The following is a 19,357-nucleotide window of genomic DNA, read 5'->3' on the forward strand; positions in this document are numbered from 1 at the left end:
CCCGTTTTCTACTGGATGCTTTGGCTCATTCCTTCGGAGTTCTTCTCTGACTCTGATGTTATGAAATGAGCTCCTTATCTGCCAGGGATCTGGCATTGGTTGTCAGCATCTTGCCATGAAGGCACAGGAAGTCAGAGTTCTCCCGGTGTGCCCCGGTCGCCGCGCTCCCTGGCCGCAGCGCCCACCTCCATCCTGCCTGTCGGGCTGAGCACTGACACCTTGCCCGCAGCTGCTCTGACACCCAGCGCACGTTCAGCTTCTTTCCTGTGTGGTGAGCCGCAGTGGCCTTGGGCGCTCCCTCTGTAGGGGAGCCTGCTTGCACCTCCTTTTGTCAAAGCTGCGGATCACACCCTCCTTCCCCTTGGCTGGTGGATCTGGGTGGCATCCACCCCCCCCCTCGGGGCTGTTGTCAGGTCCCGCTTCCCCTGTGGGAGCCCCTTCTGCCAGAGCCCAGGCTCCACGTCCCCGTCCCTCGCTTCCCTTTTGCTGTGGCCCCAGGGCGTGGCAGGTGCTCAGTAAACTCTCAGGGTCCTGAGGTTGCAGAACGTCTGGGCTTCAGGACCGTGCGGCCGTGTCCCACGGAGGAGAGGCTGTTCATTTTCAGGCTGGGCAGAAATGAAGTGGATGGAGGAGGGCCGTCCTGGCCTTGGTTTTCTGCCCGGAGTGCTCAGAACGACACCCTGGCGTGGCAGATGGCCCCCGCTGTCACAGCCAGCATGTGTCGTCAGACAGCAGATGGACGATGGCTAGCAGAGACTCAGTGCTTCCCAGGTAGGAACTTTCCCACGGACGTCCTGGAGCCTGGGATTCACTGTGACCATGGACAGAACCAGACGGCCAGGCTCATGCCCAGCTCCTCCTTTGACTTTCTGGGAGCCTTGGGCGACTCTGTCTCAACCTTCTTATCTGTTGAAGAGGATAATAGTGGATCCTTCCTCACAAACACAGAGGAAGGGCTGAGTGGGTGCTCACCACTGCCACCATCCTCCCCATCTTCCCCCTCACCATGGTCCTCCTTATCCCTCCTTTTCAGCCGGGAGGGCAACTGGCCCAAGGTCTCCCAGCTACGGAGGGGCGGGGCCAGCCCTGGCACCTGCATGTGGCATGTCATGGCGCCACGTCTGTGATTTTCAGGGGGGGCAGAGAACTGGGGAGATACTGGAACCATTGGGCATGTTTGGGTCAGATGGTTGAGGAAATTTCTCTCATCAGCTAGAAAATCTGCCCTGCAATCTTAAGGTCCTGCCGGTTTCTCCCTCCTGTTTCTCTCTCATTATGCTTGCCGCTCTGCTGAAGCCCTTTGGTGACAACACAAGCTTGGCCTTAGCATGGCCCAGGCCTGCGCTGGTGGCAGGGGTGGGAGGGCCTGGGGGAAGGCTTGGGGGAGGGCCGGCCCAGGCTGGCCACTTTACACGGTCCATCTGGCCCCTGTGGGAGTGCAGGTGTTTCTGGTACCTCCCCTACAGATGAGAAGACTGGGGCTGAGTGGGCTCAGCATCTGTGGCTTCTCTCTGACCTCCGGATCTGTCTGTTTCTCTCTCTTTTTCTTTCTCAGGTACTGTCTCCCCACCATGCCACTTCCTGGCTGTCCCTCGTTCAATGCCTTATATATTCCCACCTTTGCATCTGCTGGCACACTCAGTCTGGCATACTCTTCGCCAAGGTTTTTGCAGGACTCCCTCCCTTGCTTTATCCAGAGTCTCTGTTCAGATGTCACCTCCTCCAGGAGGTCTTCCCTGACCTCCCCATTTGAAAGACCACCTCCTGGGGCACCTGGGTGGCTCAGTGGGTTAAACATCTGTCTTCGGCTCGGGTCATGATCTTGAGGTCCCAGGATTGAGCCCCACGTCAGGTTCCCTGCTCAGCAGGAGTCTGCTTCTCCCCCTCCCCTCGCTCGTGCTCTCTCTTTCTCTATCAAATAATAAATTAAATCTTTAAAATAAAAAGAAAGAACACCCCCCTTCTCAAGACCTTAGAGCCTAGAGCCTGTCATTCAGATTTGCTTTCAAAGTATTATTGCTGCCTGACATTATGTTATTTATGTGATTTTTCCTGATTTTGGCCCATCTCCTTTACTAGAATGTCACACCCACCAGCTGAGGAATTTCCCTGTTTGGTTGACAGATTTGTCCCTGTGCCCTAGAACACTGCCGTTCCATGAAGCGGGTGCTCAGGGCATGTTTACTGAATGAATGAGTGAGTGAATGAATCAGTGATATTCTCCAGCCCCAGGACACCCAGTTTGTACGCAGCAGAGCTGGGATTTGGCTTGGGGCCGGGTGGCCTAGGTGCTGTGTCTGGTTCCCTCTGGGTTGATGTCTCTCATTCCTGTCCTCTTCTGTCCCCTAGGAGCTAGCCAAGAGGACTCCCGGCAAGCACCCCGACCACCCTGCGGTCCAGAGTGCCCTGCAGGCCATGAAGACCGTCTGCTCTAACATCAACGAGACCAAGCGGCAGATGGAGAAGCTAGAGGCGCTGGAGCAGCTGCAGTCCCACATCGAAGGCTGGGAGGTGTGTCTGGGCTTGACAGGGGCCCGGGGGATGCACAGCTGCAGGTGCGCACTGTGGTCTGGACACCAGATTCAGCCTACAGTGTGTGTTTTGTTTGGCCTCTGTGTCTGTTAAAAAAAAAAAAATTTAGTTATTTTCCAGTGAAGTCCACATAAGTCTAAATTTCAGGTTTCTTTTGAAAAATCGGTAGCACTGGGCCTCCAGTCTCCCGGACAGCAGCCACTAGAGCCTCCGGTTCTCACTCCCCACTGCCCCCCGTCCCTCCCAGTCTCTCTCCTTCACATGTTGCTGTACCTGCCTGGTGTCCACAGGCCTTTGAGTTTTTGATGCCAAGTCCACTGTGATACTTAAGGGTCTACTCCAGGACAGAATCCTGGCTTTGACACTCTCTTGCTGGATGACTTTAGGCAAATGTCTTCACTTCTCTGAACCTCCTTTTTCCTCATGTATTCCTGACACACAGTAGGTACTCAATAAATGGTAGGTGTTGCTATTGTATTACTATTGTCATGCTTACGAGGGTATGGGATTCTTGAAATCTTCCCATTGTGCATCATTTATTCATTTAAGCCTTCCTGTCTTCCTTAGATTATTAGAGATTTCCTACAAATCTGTTGAAGGAAATGGGAAAATCTGAATAAATAAATAAAAAAAAAACAATATCAGAGTAAATGCAGCTGGAACAGAGGATCAAAAGCAAAGATGAAAGACGCCTAGATTCTTCTCTGAATCATCTGCTTAGACCCTTTGGGTTTTCTGGCGCTTGCTGCTTTTGGGATTTCCACTTCTTTTCCCTGTGTTCAGGAATCCTGAATGTGACCCTGTATCAGTGCGAGATTGAGAGTTTGGCTACAGACAGGAGCCTGCTTTCAGGGAGGAGGCGGGTCCCGTGGATTAGCGCTTGCCACGTACCATCCTCCTCCCGCTGGGACTTCCTCTCTTGCCAAAGCCAGAGAATGAAGAGCTGTGTTTCTAGTTCCCCGTGCAGTTTAGGGTTGGGGTATAATCGGCCGAATTCAGACCCAGCTGCTGGGAATTTGGATGGTGGGTGGGACGGAGGCCAGCCACCCCTGTGCTGTTTTTTGCTGCAGAGCGTCGCCGTGGTCCTGTTTGGCTTTCTGTGGTAGCATTAGCAGAGGGTCCAGGTTCCGGCTTCCTGGGTGTCGGGGGGCGTGGGCCATCTGTTTGTTGGTGGCGGTGTGTGTCTAGCAGGCAGGGGATGGCTTTGCAGCTGACAGTGAGGCAGCAGCTCCCGAGGGCCTGGTTGCAGCCCTGGGGGGTGTTCTCCTGTGGCATCAGCTCGGACAGGTGGTGTGCGACCCTTCCTTTCCCCAGTTGGGGCAGAGGCGGTGGCTCTGTGGTGGGTGGGCCAGGTATACAGTGCTGTTGGTCCTCTGGGAGCCCTGGTTTAGACTCCTGGCTCCCCTAGACCACCCAGTGATTAAGCGAGCCCCTCATTTCTTTTTGCTTAAAATATTATGTAGGTTAGTTTCCATTTCCTGCGGCTGCAAATTGTCAGGTACTCTCAAGTGTGCTGGTTAGGGTATGTTGTCTCAGGGCTCATTTCAGCCCCAAGATGTCAGGGCTCCCATTTTGTCTCTTGTGGTCCTCCTGGCCTTCCCCTCTTGGCTCCATGAGAGCAGTAGCCCCAGGCATCACATGTTCCAAAACAGGAGGAGACAGGGGCATGGCCAGGGCAGTGAGAGGGAGCAGTTCTCCTCAGTGGAGAAAAACCTTTCCAGGGAGCCCCAAAGAGACTTACTTCCCCTTTCATCTCATTGACCATTGGGCCACATGGCCACTTTTGGTGAACACCCTTATCTAAGTTGCCAAGAGAGTAGGGGATGTGTTTAAGCCCGTTTGGGCTTTGAGCTTCCTGGCAGCCAAGGTGAAGAGAGCAGGAGACATAAGTTACTCAATATTTATTTTCAAAAAAGGAAGACAGAGCAGTTCTTCTGGGAGACACCGAGAGTTTCCTGGAAACCAGCTGAAAAAGATATTTCGCACATGGGCCCCTGTGGAGAGGAGGATTGAGCAAGCTATTTGGCAGTCAGAGCAGAAGTGATTTCTAGATGCCTGCTTCTGGGAAGGATCTGAGGAAATAAGAACTTAGGGTCTTCGGGGGCCCTTTTAGATCCTGAAAAAATCTACAATTTGAGAGCGGCCCTTATTTCGAGCCCTGTTTCTAGGTGCAGTAGGAAATGCAGGAGCCAGAACAAGACTTTCTGGCAATTACTGAGCCTCTGTTACATGTTTCCAATACTGAGGGGAGGGGCTGTTATTAACTCCTGCTGGACAGCGGGGGAAACTGAGGCACAGGACTTGGTTTGGAGGCCCAGCCCCATAACTTATAGTCTGCCCTTCATCACGCAAGGTTGTCCTGCTCTCTCGGCCTCCATTTGCCCTTGGTTGTAACACTGAGTAACACTGTCTCTTGAAGGTATCTCCTGGTGTCATTCTGAGGATAAAGTGAAAACTGCAGTATGAATGCTCTTTGGAAAAAGTAAAATAGTTTCCTGTGCAGTAGGGAGGAGTATTTGTTTTTTTTTGTTTTAAGTGTATCTTTTTTTCTTTTTTTTTTTTTAAGATTTTATTTGTTTACTCATGAGACACAAAGAGAGACAGAGACATAGAGAGAGAAGCAGGCTCCCCGCAAGGAGCCCAGTGTGAGACTCGATCTGGGGAGCTCGGTATCACGCCCTGAGCCAAAGGCAGACGCTCAACCACTGAGCCACCTGGGTGCCCCAGTTTTTTTAAAAGTAATCTCTACACCCGATGTGGGGCTTGAACTCACAACCCCAAGATCAGGAGTCACATGCCCACTGACTGAGCCTGCCAAGCGCCCCAGAAAGGTTCTTAAATGCAGTTGGATCCCCAAGGTGACTTGTAAAAATAATGTGTCGTAGCTAGAAAAAATCACATGTAACAGTGAAGCTACTTGCAATGGCTTCTTGCTCTCTGTAGTTACAGCCTCGGGGGACAGTGTGATTTCGGGTGTAGTCTGTGGTGAATGGCGGTGGTTGCAGATCCTTACTTCTGATAATCTTCCTGTGATAATTACTGATCTTTCCATCTGACCTCTCGCCAATCTAGTTAGAGGGCTGCCATCTAGCTCTTGGAATATGGCTGGCAAGGGACTCATTTTGGAAGGAGGGAGAGTCTCTCCTTGGCTGCTTTCTTGCTGTGTGCTTGGGTGTGCATCATATGTTTGATCTCCAGTCTCTGGTTTCCTCCCCGCCCCCATCCTTTGTAATCTGCTTGTCCTTTTTAGTCGAGAGACTGGTTTACTTAAAACCAGATAAATTAATCCATAAATCCAATTTACCGAGCACATGGAAATGGCAGTATGTTGCAATACCGTGGAAGTGAGTGGACAAGCCTGCTCCCTTTGCAGGGAGGGGTTCTTTTTTTTTTTTTTTTTTTTTTAAAGATTTTATTTATTTATTCACAAGAGACAGAGAGAGAGAGAGAGAGAGACACAGGCAGAGGGAGAAGCAGGCTCCATGCAGGGAGCCCGATGTGGGACTCGATCCTGGGACTCCAGGATCATGCCCTGGGCTGAAGGCAGGCGCCAAACCTCTGAGCCACCCAGGGATCCCTTGCAGGGAGGGGTTCTTATCCTCAGTTTCTCCATCTGAGAAGTCTGGATGATGGCATTCCCCCTTCTTGGGTCACTTGAGGATTTGGGAGGGGATGCATGCATGACACTCAACACAGTGCTTCTTCACTGGCTCAGAGTAAACGCTCCATAAACGGCGGGAGGAGCTGTGGCAGCAGAGCAGGAGTTTAGTCTCAAATTTTTTTTTTTCTTTCTTTTTTTCTTTTTCTTTTTTTTTTTTTAAGATGAAAAAGCATCGTGCAACTTTAGCTACAGCTCATACCCAGTGTGGGCTGACCCTCCCACACAGGGACACTTGGGAAGCAAGCCCCATGGACTTTTGTGTGAAGCTCACAGTCATAAAAAGAAATGCATGTTCTTAATAAGGAGGAAATAGAGCACACTTGTCTCGCTGGCTCTTGAAACGCTGGTTTAAGAGACCATCAATTGACCACTCATCCTCAGAGGGACAGAAGGCAACAGGAGTGAGGAAACATAAAGTTGTTATTAAAAGAGAGACAGAGAGACAGAGAGACAGAGAGACAGAGAGAGACCATAAACAGAAGTTGTCATATGTTCTTCTACCCTTCTTGGGATGCCTTGTGCTCCAAGGGGCTGTGGTCTTTCCCCTTCGGAGACCCCTGCTCTCTCTAGACGAGTAGTCTCATTAAAAAGCCCTTCCGGTTGTCAATTACCTTCTAAGACCCCCCCCCCCCCCCCCCCCCCCCCCGGGTAAGGGAGGTTGGTGGGTCAGGGCATGGGGCCATCCTGTCTGGGTTTAAGTCCCAGTTTGCTCACGGACCAGCTGTGTAACCTTGAACACGTTGCTTCCCTGCTCTGTGCCTAAGTTTCTTCACCTGTAAAATGAGAGTTGTGGTAAGGATGAACTGGATTCATACAAAATACTTAGAATAGCAGCAGGCACGTGATAAGCTTTTCCCATCTTCTCCACATGTTAGTGCTTCAGTTGGATGGATCCTACGCTGTCTCCAAGTCTCCAGTCCTGACTGGTGGACACCTTGGTGCTCAGCCTCTTCCCTGTGTGTCTGATCCTCAGAATCACCCTTGACCCAGGTTCAAGGATTCTGGGGAGTCCAAGGGCCACCTGGGCTTCTCAGCTAAGGTAGAAGGAGCATCTGCCTAAAGTGTCCTTGGCATTTCAAGTGTATTTGCTAGGTGGTCTTAGGTCAAGGTTGGAGGGGCAGCTTCCCAGGCTGGGTTCACTGCTCTCTGGGGTCCCTGGATGTTGACAGAGAGGCCAGGTGTGGGCCTGTGTGATGTCGGGGTTCCAGGCCCTGCAGCCAGACCAGGTACCAGATCCACATACAAGCAGCCCTTTAGAGGCTGGAAGGGTTGATGGGTGGGCATGAGTGAGATGGGGAGGCATGTGGTCTCCAGGAGCTGCCCAAGCTGGCCCATGGGCCACTGATAGAGCTTCGTGACCCCAAGCATCATGCTTACCCTGTTTGTGAGTATACTGGAGGCCCAGGGGTCTCTTTGTCACAAGAGCCCCGAGCCATGGAGCAGTGGGCTCGCTACCTTGCTAGTAGCTGTGTGTGTGGAGTCAGATCCCTGCCTGCAGCATGCAGGCATCCATATTGTGATTTCTGTTAAACGGGTGCATGCTCCTGCCCTAGGCTGCCTAGCTCTTAATCACAGGGAGATTGGTTTCCCAGGACTCCAGGTGGGCCCCAGAGGGATCTCTGCATTTTTGAGTGATGAATTTGCTGTGCCTGGGAGCAGCAATTCAGGGGAGACTGCAGTGGGGAGATAGCAGAAAGCCTGATTTCTGAGTTTCTAGAACCAGTTCCCCTTACTAGGTCTCAGAAGTAATTGAGTCAGCATATGTCATCGGGGTATGAACTCCCCTTTGGTTCTGGTTGTTGCGTGTTTGGGGAAGGAGACTCTGTGAACACACACTTCTCCCTCTCTTTTTCTCAAGTTGATTTCTGGGCTAAGATAATATCACATCTCATTCTCCTACCCCTATTATCTGCAGGTCTGTCAAACGAGCCTCGCTGAACCCCACTTTTGTGTAGTATCCCTTGGGCCTAAATGTCAGGGGCACCCCATTGTCCACCTATTGATGGGCCTGGTCCTTATCCCGATGTATGGGTTCAAGGATGTGGTTGACTGCTGACAGGAGAGAGAATGGCATAAATGAGGTAGAAGTTGGTTTCTCAGCAGCAGAGCAAGCTGGGGGCCGAGCAGCTCTGCTCCCTTTGGACCCAGGTTCCTTCCATCTTCTTGCTCTACCACCTGCTATGGTGTGTGCCACCAGTCCAGCTGTCTTCCAGCCTGTGACAAGAGGGGAGGGAGGGAGAGGAGAGGAAGCTATTTTCTTTAAAGGGAATTTTGTTTAAAAAAAAAAAATAAAGGGAATATTGTAAAAACGAGCCACAGTGGCCATAATTTAGTCACATGACCACACTGACAAGGATGCTGGGAAGCAGAGTCTGTGGTTGGATAGCTAGGTGCCCACTAAACTCCACTCCTGAGACAGGTGAGGACCACAGCTAGCTGGCATCCTGTGCCCTCCCAGGTATGTTTCTAGCTTCCTCTCATTGAGCACTTGGAGAGCTCTGTGCCCTGCTTTGGTCCTCCCTGAGTTCCAGACAGACCTGTGTGGTCCCGTCCTCCTGGTTCCTGATCTCCCCCCCCACCCCGGAACCTCATGGAGGTTCAGTGAAGTTTATGTATAGTTAACATTGTAGCCACCACCACCCCTGTCACTTAGCATTGATGACCACGTAGAGTTTGAGAATTGTCTCCATCTGTATCCGTATCTGTAGCTAGGGTAAGTGCTCTAAAAATCCTGCCCCGATGGTGTTCACACTGTGCTTATTACCTGCTCTGCAGGCATTTATTGAGCACCTGCTTGTATGCCCAAGAGGGCTACAGGTGCTTGGAAGACCTTGGCGAATGTTTAATAATACTTGATAATGCTTCCTGTCCTTATGGAAGTGGCGTTCTGGTTAGGGCCATATGATCACAAGTCAAGACATAAATCAGGAAAGGACAGGCAAAAACCAAAACAAACAAAAACCCCCAAATGCCAGACAAAAACTGAAGCAAAATAAAAGTGGATGCCAACTAGGGCTGGGTGGTTTCTCCGCCCTGAGGCCAGATCTCTCTTCTGTGAAGTGGGCATCTCCATGTGCTCTTCCTGACGTTGTTCAGGTGTGCTCAACAGACAGAAGCCATTGCTCAGATTGTTGGGATTTTCCGTCTGCTGACAGATTTCCTGCATGGTGCATTTAGGTTTTGGGGTACGAGGGGGCCAATGGTAGGTTCTGTCTCTGGGAAGGAAGCTGATATCCTCGAGTGCTCTCCCCTGGATTTGCTGGCTCATTCCGTGCTCCCCTCATCACTCTCCCAGGGCTCCAACCTCACGGACATCTGCACTCAGCTCCTCCTACAGGGGACTTTGTTAAAAATCTCTGCGGGCAACATTCAGGAGAGGGCCTTCTTCCTCTTTGACAACCTCCTCGTCTATTGCAAGCGGAAATCCAGGTGAGTTGCTGGGGCAGCTGGGGGTGGGGCTGCCCATGTGGTCCAGGAGGCAGGGATTGGATGGGACCCTAACAGTTTTTCACGGTGACACCTTAGGCTTGTTACTCCCCTCTCTTGGCCTCCCTTTGTTCTTCTGAGTTGAGGGGTTTGTTCTAGATCAGTATTGCCTAATAGAAATATAACGTAAGCCACATGTGTTATATAAAATTTTCTAGCAGCCATATTACAGAGCACCGTAGGGGAAGGGAGGGAAAAATAAAATGAAACCAGAGAGGGAGACAAGCCATAAGAGACTCTTAACTAACTCTAGGAAACAAACTGAGGGTTGCTGGTGAGGAGGTGGGTGGAGGGATGGGGTAACCGGGTTATGGGAATGTGATGTGATGAACATTGGGTGTTATATGCAACTGATGAATCACTGAACTTACATCTAAAACTAACAATATACTACATGTTAACTAATTGAATTTAAATAAGTTTAAAAAGTTAAAATTAAAAAAGCAAAAAGAAACAGGCAACGTGAATTTAAATAATATATTTTGTTTTTTTCAATGTATCTCTATCATTTAATGTATATAACCAATGTATATTCAATTTTTGAAAATTTTTAAAGAGATATTTTGCATTTTTTTACACCAAATCTTCAAGATCTGATGCATATCTTACACTTACAGCACATCTCAATTTGTCCTAGCCTCATTTTAAGTGTTCAGCAGCCACATATGGCTTGTGGCTGCTATATTGGATAATGTTGGTCTAGACGGTCATAGAAATTTGGAGATTCTTTGTGACGCTAACATCCTATGATTCTAAGACCCAAAGGTGGGGGATTCAAGGGCAGAGGGCTCTTCCACTGTTAAGCTTTTTGAGGGAAAGGATATTATCTTTGTCACCTTTGTATCTTTCCCTGGAGCTTCCTACGCTTTGTAGAGTTAAGGAGTAAATGGATGGGTGAGTGAGTGGTAGACACGTACAGGTGCATGCATGATTGCGAGTGTGAATGATGATGGGATGTGTGGGCAGATAGGAGGAGGGTGCACAGGTGGGGTTTTGGAGGGTGAGAGGATGGTGGATGAAGAGAGGCCCGGGAGGATTGTGGATGGATGAATGAGTGGATGGGTAAGTGGTTGGAGGTGTAGGAGATGGCTGGATGGAGGGATGGAGGGGAAGACTGGGGGGATGTATGGATGTTTGGGTAGTTGGAGAAGTGGGTATGAAGCTGCTATGAGCTGGCAGAGGTGTGTTCCCATGAAGGTGAGTTGGTACCCTGCATGTATGGTATTTAAATGAACGGGAAGATGGAGGGATAGTAATAAAATGGGAGATTAATGGATAGATGGTCAGTTGGCTGGTTGGATGGATGATTGGTTGGTTGGTTGATAGTTGTTGGGGTAGTTGGATTCTGGGATGGAGGGTTGAATGATCAAGTGGGTGGATGGATGGATGGATGGATGGATGGTTGTAGAGAGGGAGAATTGGGAGATGGATGGATGGGGGCGTGAGTGGCTGGCTGGCTGGATAGATTAGTGGTGAACTGAGAGATCTCTGTCTTTCAGTTTCCTGAGGACAGTCTCAATCCAGCCTGTTTGAATCCGTCTTCTTTTTACCTTGTTTTAAGGATGAAATGGTGGCTTTTCAGAGGCTTCTTTACTCCTTGATCTAGTAGAGGCTAAGGCTTAGGGAGGTCCAGACCCTGGGACCCACTGTCAGCATTGTCCCCACCTCCCTTTGTAGCTCCAGGCACCTCACGTATTGTCCCTGAGCCTCATCTTCCTTGTCTGTTTCTGCGCCTCCTGAGGTTGTCGTCAGGAACCTTTCCATAGGGTGAATGATGGCATTCATTGCATGTGTTTGGGCTTCTCTTTCTCCTCCAGCCTGACCTCTCTGAACCTCAGCTTCCTATTCTGTGGAATGGGAATGATAAACCGCTTCTTACAGCAAGGTTGGGTTTAGAGTGAGCTCCTGACGATTGAATCATGTTCACAGTTCTCTGGCTTTGTGATTTTGTCTCTCTTTGTCTGGGTTCCCTTATATGCAGGATTGGGTGAATTATCACATGGACCTCAGAGAGTCATTGTGAAGAGCCAGTGTGTTAGGCGTGCCCAGCCCCTAGTAAAGCTCACAAAGTAAGGGTTGGCTGCTGTTCCTACTACTGTTAACTTAGCTCCATCCACATTGTGTTCCTGTTCATGGACACGTGCAGCTCCAGGTGCATAGTAGGCACTTTGACCGGGGCCCCTGCCCCTCTGCCCTTCCTCCTAGTTCTGGGTTTGGCCCTTTTGATTAAAGGCCTTGGCCTCCCTCCTCTACCATCTCCCAGAGTGTGTCTTACTTGGCTGATGTTTTATTCTTGCCCGCTCCCATTAGGCCTGTGTCTGTCTCGTGTCCCCCAGGTCCTCTCCTCTCCGCCTTTCCTTCCTTCTTGCTTCCTGCCTGTTTTGGCTGTGCCCTTCCCTGCCAGCCACCCTGGGCTATTTGAAGCAGGCACTGTTCCCTGCACCCTGGAGTTTAGGAAATAGAACATCCCTTTGGGCATGTGTGACCTGCTCCAGCTTTAGTTGACCTTGCTCACCTTGGGCCGCCCTAGTACCAGCCCTTCCTCCATTGGCAGGGTCACACCTGTTGAGCAATTGCGGCCCATCCTGCTGGTGCTGGATCTCAGGTGGGGCTTCTAGGACTGGCTCCGTGGCTGCCATGAGGTCTCTAAAGGCCATTTGCTGCCTCAGTTCCATGAGTGAGCCGGGCTGGCTGGATGGAAAGGGCACATCTGTCTCCTGGGAGAATGTGGTGGGCAGCCAGCATTCCTGCCTCTGGATACGGAGCCAGAGGGCCAGGCTCCAGGAGGTCCCAGAGGGATTGGGCAGGGGTGGATAGAACTCCCAGCCTGACCAATGTGGTCACAGGAAGCGCCTGACACTGCTAGGTGTCTGCCGACGGTTTTGTCTTTGCATGGGTTGTGCGGGGCACCGCCCTGTCCGGGATGCGGGTCATGGAAGGCCTCTGACTCACAGCGCTTCTGGCCTAATTCAAAAGTAGAGGCTTCCATCAGAAGTGGAAGGAGTGTTCTAGGACCCCATTTGCCCGTTGTTCAGAATGGGAAACAGACCCCAAGAAGAGCTCAATTTCTGATACCTCAGCTGCTTGTGTCTGAGGGGTAGTGGCGTCACTCCGGGGTTAAGGACCTAGAGGTCCTGCTGCTTACCAGCTGTGTGGCCTTGGGCACGTGACATCAGCTTTTTGTGCCTCTGTTATCCTGTCTGTTCAATGGGGATGAAAGTAGTCCCCACCCAATAGGATTGTTTTTATAGATGAAGTAGGATGAAATGTGTAAATCAGCTAGAATAATGCTGGCACATGTACATAAAGAAGAATGACCCATCTCTGTCTTCCTGTAGGTATCTCACATACAGCTCACACTTAGATGGGGCCTAAAGCAAGACTCTTTGTGAGTCAGTCTTTCTTTCTTTCTTTCTTTCTTTCTTTCTTTCTTTCTTTCTTTCTTTCTTTTTCTTCTTTCATTCATTCATTCATTCATTCATCCATTCATTCATTCATTTTATTTTATTTATTTATTTATTCCTGAGAGACCCAGAAAGAGAGGCAGAGACATAGGCAAAGGGAGAAGCAGGCTCCTGGTGGGGAGCCCGATGTGGGACTCAATCCTAGGACCCCAGAATCATGACCTGAGCCAAAGGCAGACGCTCAACCACTGAGCCACCAGGCGCCCCGACTCTTAATTTTCATTACAACTGCTGCCCCAGACCTTTTCTTCCTCCAGTCTTCCTCATTCTGAGTAAATGGCACTACTGTTTACCCAGGAAACCAGACCAGAATCTTCATTGACCTTACCTTACACCCACTTCTTTAGCAAGTCCTTTCTTATCTGTCCCCAAACTTTTTTTTTTTTAACGATTTTGTTTACTCATTCATGAGAGACGCAGAGAGAGAGAGAGGCAGAGACACAGGCAGAGGGAGAAGCAGGCTCCCTGTGGGGAGCCTGATGTGGGACTTGATCCTAGGACCCCAGGATCACGCCTTAAGCCAAAGGTAGACACTCTACTGCTGAGCCACCCAGGCAGCCCATGTCTCCAAACTTAGGCTAGAACTTCAGTGCTTCTAATAAGAACTCCAGGAGGGAGTCTTTGTGTATGTATGCATAAATGATTATAAAATTTACATGGAAACAGAGAAATAGCTACGACAATTTTGAAAAAGGACAAAGCTGGAGGACTTGCATTATTGGTACCCAGGCTTACTATGCAGCTGCAGTGAGTAAAATAACATAGTATTGGTGTAAAATCAGACATATAGCTCAGTGGAATAGAACAGCCAGTCCAGGAGCAGACCCCCATGGACGTGGTCATGTGAATTTCAACAAAAATGCCAATGCAGTTCAATAAATGATGCTTGGTTAGTTTGATATCCGGTGGGGAAAATGAGTCTTGACTATTAGCTCAGATGGTACAAAAAAATCAACTTCAGATGGATCAGAGATTTAAATGTGCAGAGTCAAAAAATCAGGTTTTCAGAGGAAGGCATAGGAGACTATCTTCATGATCTGATGGTAAGCAAAGATTTCTTAAATAGGACAAAAAGTGTAATTTAAAGGAAAAGTAGATTCATCAGATCATATTAAAATGAAGAACTTATCAAAAGACACTGTTTAGAGAATAAAAAGGTAAGCTATGGACTAGGGGTCTTTGAGATCCATATAACTGACAGGGAACTCACATCCAGAATGTAGTGAGAAGTCCTATAAGCCATATTTGGCTTTTTATAATGACTTATTGGCACATGGCATGCCCATTTGTTTTGGTGTTGTCTGTGAATGCTTTCATGCTGCAAGGGCAGAGTTGAGTAGTTGACACAGAGACCATATGGCTCATAAAACTGAAAATGTTTACCATCTATCTGGCCCCTTTCAGGAAAAGTTTGCCAACTCTTGGTATAAAGCATTAAGAAAAAGACAACCCAACAGAAAAATGTGCAAGGGACAGTCATCTCACAAAAGCCCATGGCCCACAGGACCAGACGGCCAAAAACATGAAAAGGGGCTCAGCCTCATTACTCATCAGGGAAATACAAGTGTGATGTTTAATGAGCCGCCACTCTATGCCCACCAGAATGGCCGCAGTGGACGTTAGCTCCAGAGGATGGGGAGCCAGCAGGAATGTTCCTGCTCTCCTGGGGTGGGGTAGGGGGGGTTCGTACAACTACTTTGGGAAACAGCTTGGCATTCTCTGGTAAAGTCGATCATGTGCATCCCTTGTAAGTCAGCAGTTCAGCTGAGGTCGATCACTTGCCGAGATGTGCACGTGTGTTCTTCATAAGACACGGTGGCACCGAACGAAGCAACCGACCTATCGATCACCATCACCCTTTGTGATTCCATGTATGTGAAGTTCCCAAACAGGCAGAGCAAATCCATAGGGTCATAGGTCAGGATAGAGGCCACTCTTGCTTGGTGGTGGTGGTGGTGGGAGTAACTGGGGAGGGGGCACAGTGGGGGGCTTTTGGGAGTGTTTACAATGATAATAGAAGTGTTCTCACTCTATAAAAGTTAAACATACTTTTTTGGGCATTTTTTTTCCTGTACGGATTTTACATTTTAATAAAAAGTTTATAGAAACTTGTATGTGTCCGCACACATGTAGGTAAGTAAGTATGGGTAGGTGTGCACAAACCATTGTGCTCCTCGGTGGCTTCTAGTTTCCTGTGGGCTCTCCTGGCCCCACCTGCAGTCCCTTCCCCACAGGCTGCCACATAACCTAGATCAGATCATGCTTTTCCTCTGCTGAGACCCTCCATGGCCCCCATCTCACACTGTCAGGAGGAGCCCATCTTCATCACAGCCCACAGGACCCTGCCAGATCTGGCCCGTGTGGCTGCTCTGACCTCTGTCCCCACACTCACCCTTGCCCACTCAGCTTCAACCACCAGCCGGCGCTGCTCCTTGCAACATTGCCTGGGGCCTAGAATGATCTTCCCCAGATACCCTCCTAGGTTCCTCCCTCATCTTCGGTAGGTCTTTGCTCTAAAACCACCTCTTCAATGAGACCTCCCCTGACCACCTCTTCCTCCCCTGTCCAGTTAAAATCCTGCACTGCACCCTCCTTAAGCATCTTCTTGCTTTATTATTAATTTTTTACAAACCTTAAATATTTTAATTAAAAGCATATACTCTGTGTTCATTAAACATTCTTTTAATCTAGAGCCAGTTTTTTTTCTTTTTTAATTAATTAATTAATTAATTTATGATAGTCACAGAGAGAGAGAAAGAGAGGCAGAGACATAGGCAGAGGGAGAAGCAGGCTCCATGCACTGGGAGCCCGACGTGGGATTCGATCCTGGGTCTCCAGGATCGTGCCCTGGGCCAAAGGCAGGCGCTAAACCGCTGCGCCACCCAGGGATCCCGAGCCAAAGTTTCTTTGAGGAGAAGTTTACTCTTAACACAAAAGCAACTCACTTTTATCATGTCTTTCCAAAATAGTCACCTTAATTTTCAGGGAGATAACTCTTTCTACATTTGTATGTCCTCACTTACATAATATGGAGTTTACCTAATTGCAGTGACAGGTGCACATCAGGCAAATAGATTTGAGAATATCACCCATCTGGCAGAGCAGAGGGGCCTGCGCATGCCACAAAGTGGCCTTCGAGCCCCGAGACCTCATCCTCTGTTTTATTTTAACCACAACATTTAGCATTCCTGACATAACTTTGACTTCTCTACTTTGCGTCTGTCTCTCTGCCCCCTGCCCCCTTGTATTGGAGGGCAAGTCCTCAGAGAGTTTGTTTTGTTCACTGCTGCAGCCCCAACACCCAGCAGAGTGCCTGGCACCAAGTAGGTGTTCTCCGAAGTGCTTGTTGAATGCGTGGGTCAGTGACTCCCCTTTGCCCCAACTTGGCATCCTCTCCAAAGGAAGCACTGTTCAGATGTTTGTTGAGTGACTGAGTGAGTGGCAGAAGGACCTGAGTGAGGGAATGAATGGTGGGCAGGTGGATGTGGATGGTTGGGTGCACTGCCTCCTCTGAGCACCCTTCTCTGTGGTCTGATTTCAGGAAGTAGCCTTCTGTTAGAGCCTCTACCCTTTTTCTAGCTAAGAGGAATGAGTTTTATTGCTTCTGGTTAGTTTCTCACCAGTGTAGCTCTGTGAGGTCAGCAAGGCAACTAGCCTATTTTCCAGATGGAGAAACTGGGAGCTGAGAAGACTTGTTCAAGTCACCCAGCCAGCCACCAGTCAAAAACCCGTGCTCCTGAGCCCAGTGCTCTGCTCCTCCCATCTCTGGGCATCCTTCCAGATTACTACTCTGCTTCCCTTTGCTCTTCCGAACCCCTGTTAGGTGAGATATAGGGGTTGTTGACTTCCTTCTGTCTTTTAGGGTCACTGGGGGCAAGAAATCCACCAAGAGGACCAAGTCCATCAATGGCTCCCTCTACATCTTCAGGGGTCGAATCAACACTGAAGTCATGGAGGTGGAGAACGTGGAAGATGGGACAGGTAAACCCTAACCCCAAGGCCCGCCTGAGCCCCAGCCCCACCTGCTCCATGGCACCATCTTGTTTTACTTTTTTCTTTTCTCTTTTAGAGGGGCTGGGGAGGGGTAGACGAGAGGGAGAGAGAAAATCTTTTTTTTTTTTTAATTTTTATTTATTTATGATAGTCACACACACACACACACAGAGAGAGAGAGAGAGAGAGAGAGGGAGGCAGAGACACAGGCAGAGGGAGAAGCAGGCTCCATGCACCAGGAGCCCAACATAGGATTTGATCCCGGGTCTCCAAAGGCAGGCGCCAAACCGCTGCGCCACCCAGGGATCCTGAGAGAGAGAATCTTAAGCTGGTGCCATGCTGTGTGTGGAGCCCTATGCGGGGCTCAATCTTACCACCCTAAGATCACAACCTGAGCCTAAATCAAGAGTCTGATTAACTAAGCCACCCAGGCACTCCTCAATTTTTTCTTTTATTTAAAATGTAGGGATCCCTGGGTGGCGCAGTGGTTTGGCACCTGCCTTTGGCCCAGGGCGTGATCCTGGAGACCCGGGATCAAGTCCCACGTCAGGCTCCCGGTGCATGGAGCCTGTTTCTCCCTCAGCCTGTGTCTCTGCCTCTCTCTCTCTCTCTCTCTCTCTCTGTGACTATCATAAATAAATAAAGAAAAAAAATATTTAAAAGGTAACTTAACCTAAATATCTAAAACACATGCACATCAAGTGAACACCTGGGTAGTCACCATTCGAGTTAATAAGTAAAACACTGCCTGTACGTGGAAGCCCTTCACAGGCTCCTCCTTGGTCACAGCACCTTTCCCCCCCAGAAGTAACTGTCCAAATTGTGTGATGATCATTTTCTCACAAACATTTTTATAAGCATGCATTAGTAAACGTTTTCATGAAAATTTGTTTCTAACTTTAAGGGTAATATCATTATATATGCATGTTAAGTAGCTTTAAATATATATCTGTAGTTATATAGATGTCATATATTCATTTAAAGGGTCACAAAATATTGTATATTCTTTTGCATCTTGCTTTGCGTTTCTGCACATCATGGTCTACACTGTGTTGGTTTCCACTGCTGTGTAATATTCTTATTAATGCCTTTGGTGATAGACATTTGAGTCATTTCTGCTATTTGCTCTTATGAACAGTGATGCTGTGAGCAATCTTGTGTGAACCCCTTTGTGTATGTGTCCTTGAGCTTGGCTAGGGCAGGAGTCCCTAGTTGGTTTTGAGACACAGACTCCTTTGACAATGTCGTGAAACCTCTGGATCCCTCCTCGAATTTAGGGTACGGGGAGCTTCAACCTCCCTGGAAAACTGACAGCCTGTTTACAAAAAGAGGTTGGCCCATCTCCATCCAGCCCAGCCAGCAATGCATCAGGGCCCTCGACTTGGCATTGTGGGGCTTGCACTAGGTTTTAAGTAACCCAAGTGCCCAAATGAGATGGGCAGGGAGGCCAGAGTACATTCCCAGGCTCTGAGACTCCTGTATTTGTGCCCAGACTATGCGGTCTTGAAGCCCCTGTAATGGCGGGGGGGGGGGGGGGGCGAGCAGTCTTTATTTGCAGATCTTCTATTCTTTGCAGAGAGGGAGTGAGCATTTGAAGGGTTGCAAGTTCAACTCTCAGATCCTGATCCTTTTGATGCCCCTGCCAGCCTGTCTTCCTGGGGCAAGATGCACTGGTCCTAGAACCTTTCAGGTGTGTAGTGGCGAATGTTCAGAATTGTCCAGCTGAGTCTGGGCTGACCTTTGCCTTTTGCCCCTACCAGCGGATTACCACAGCAATGGCTACACTGTCACCAATGGCTGGAAGATCCATAACACGGCCAAGAACAAGTGGTTTGTCTGCATGGCCAAGACGGCAGAGGAGAAGCAGAAGTGGCTGGATGCCATCATCCGTGAGAGGGAACAGCGTGAGAGTGAGTGGACCCTCTCGTGGGCTTCCGAAGAGTGGTGGCTGCGGGGGGCTTTCCTGGGATCCTGGGGTGTGTATGGCTTCCCTTAGGCTGGTCACTTCTGTGGAGTGAGGACTGTGTAGTGAGGACTGTGTCCAGGGAAGGGGCCTAGGGTCCTTTCCAGAGAGATTAGAGCTATAAGAAGCAGGTCATTGAAGGAGCAGAGAGCTCTGGGACTGTGTTATAACTTGGTGGTAGAGTCTACTCGACAGGTGGTGAAACTGAGGCCCAGTAGAAGGGACTTGCCCAAGGTTGGTCAATACGTTTGGTCATCC

General features: G+C 49.3%; 1 protein-coding gene across 1 annotated transcript in view; it reads left to right on the plus strand.

The window, feature by feature from the left end:
• PREX1 (phosphatidylinositol-3,4,5-trisphosphate dependent Rac exchange factor 1) overlaps positions 1-19,357 on the plus strand; it is a 179,052-nt gene that overhangs the window by 100,269 nt on the left and 59,426 nt on the right. The window contains exons 6-9 of the mRNA XM_041733137.1: positions 2,350-2,511; positions 9,489-9,622; positions 17,006-17,124; positions 18,897-19,046. Coding sequence (XP_041589071.1) covers positions 2,350-2,511; positions 9,489-9,622; positions 17,006-17,124; positions 18,897-19,046 — 565 coding nt within the window. The remainder of the gene's footprint in view (positions 1-2,349; positions 2,512-9,488; positions 9,623-17,005; positions 17,125-18,896; positions 19,047-19,357) is intronic.

The sequence above is a fragment of the Vulpes lagopus genome, chromosome 18, assembly GCF_018345385.1.
Source record: "Vulpes lagopus strain Blue_001 chromosome 18, ASM1834538v1, whole genome shotgun sequence".
NCBI lineage: Eukaryota > Metazoa > Chordata > Mammalia > Carnivora > Canidae > Vulpes > Vulpes lagopus.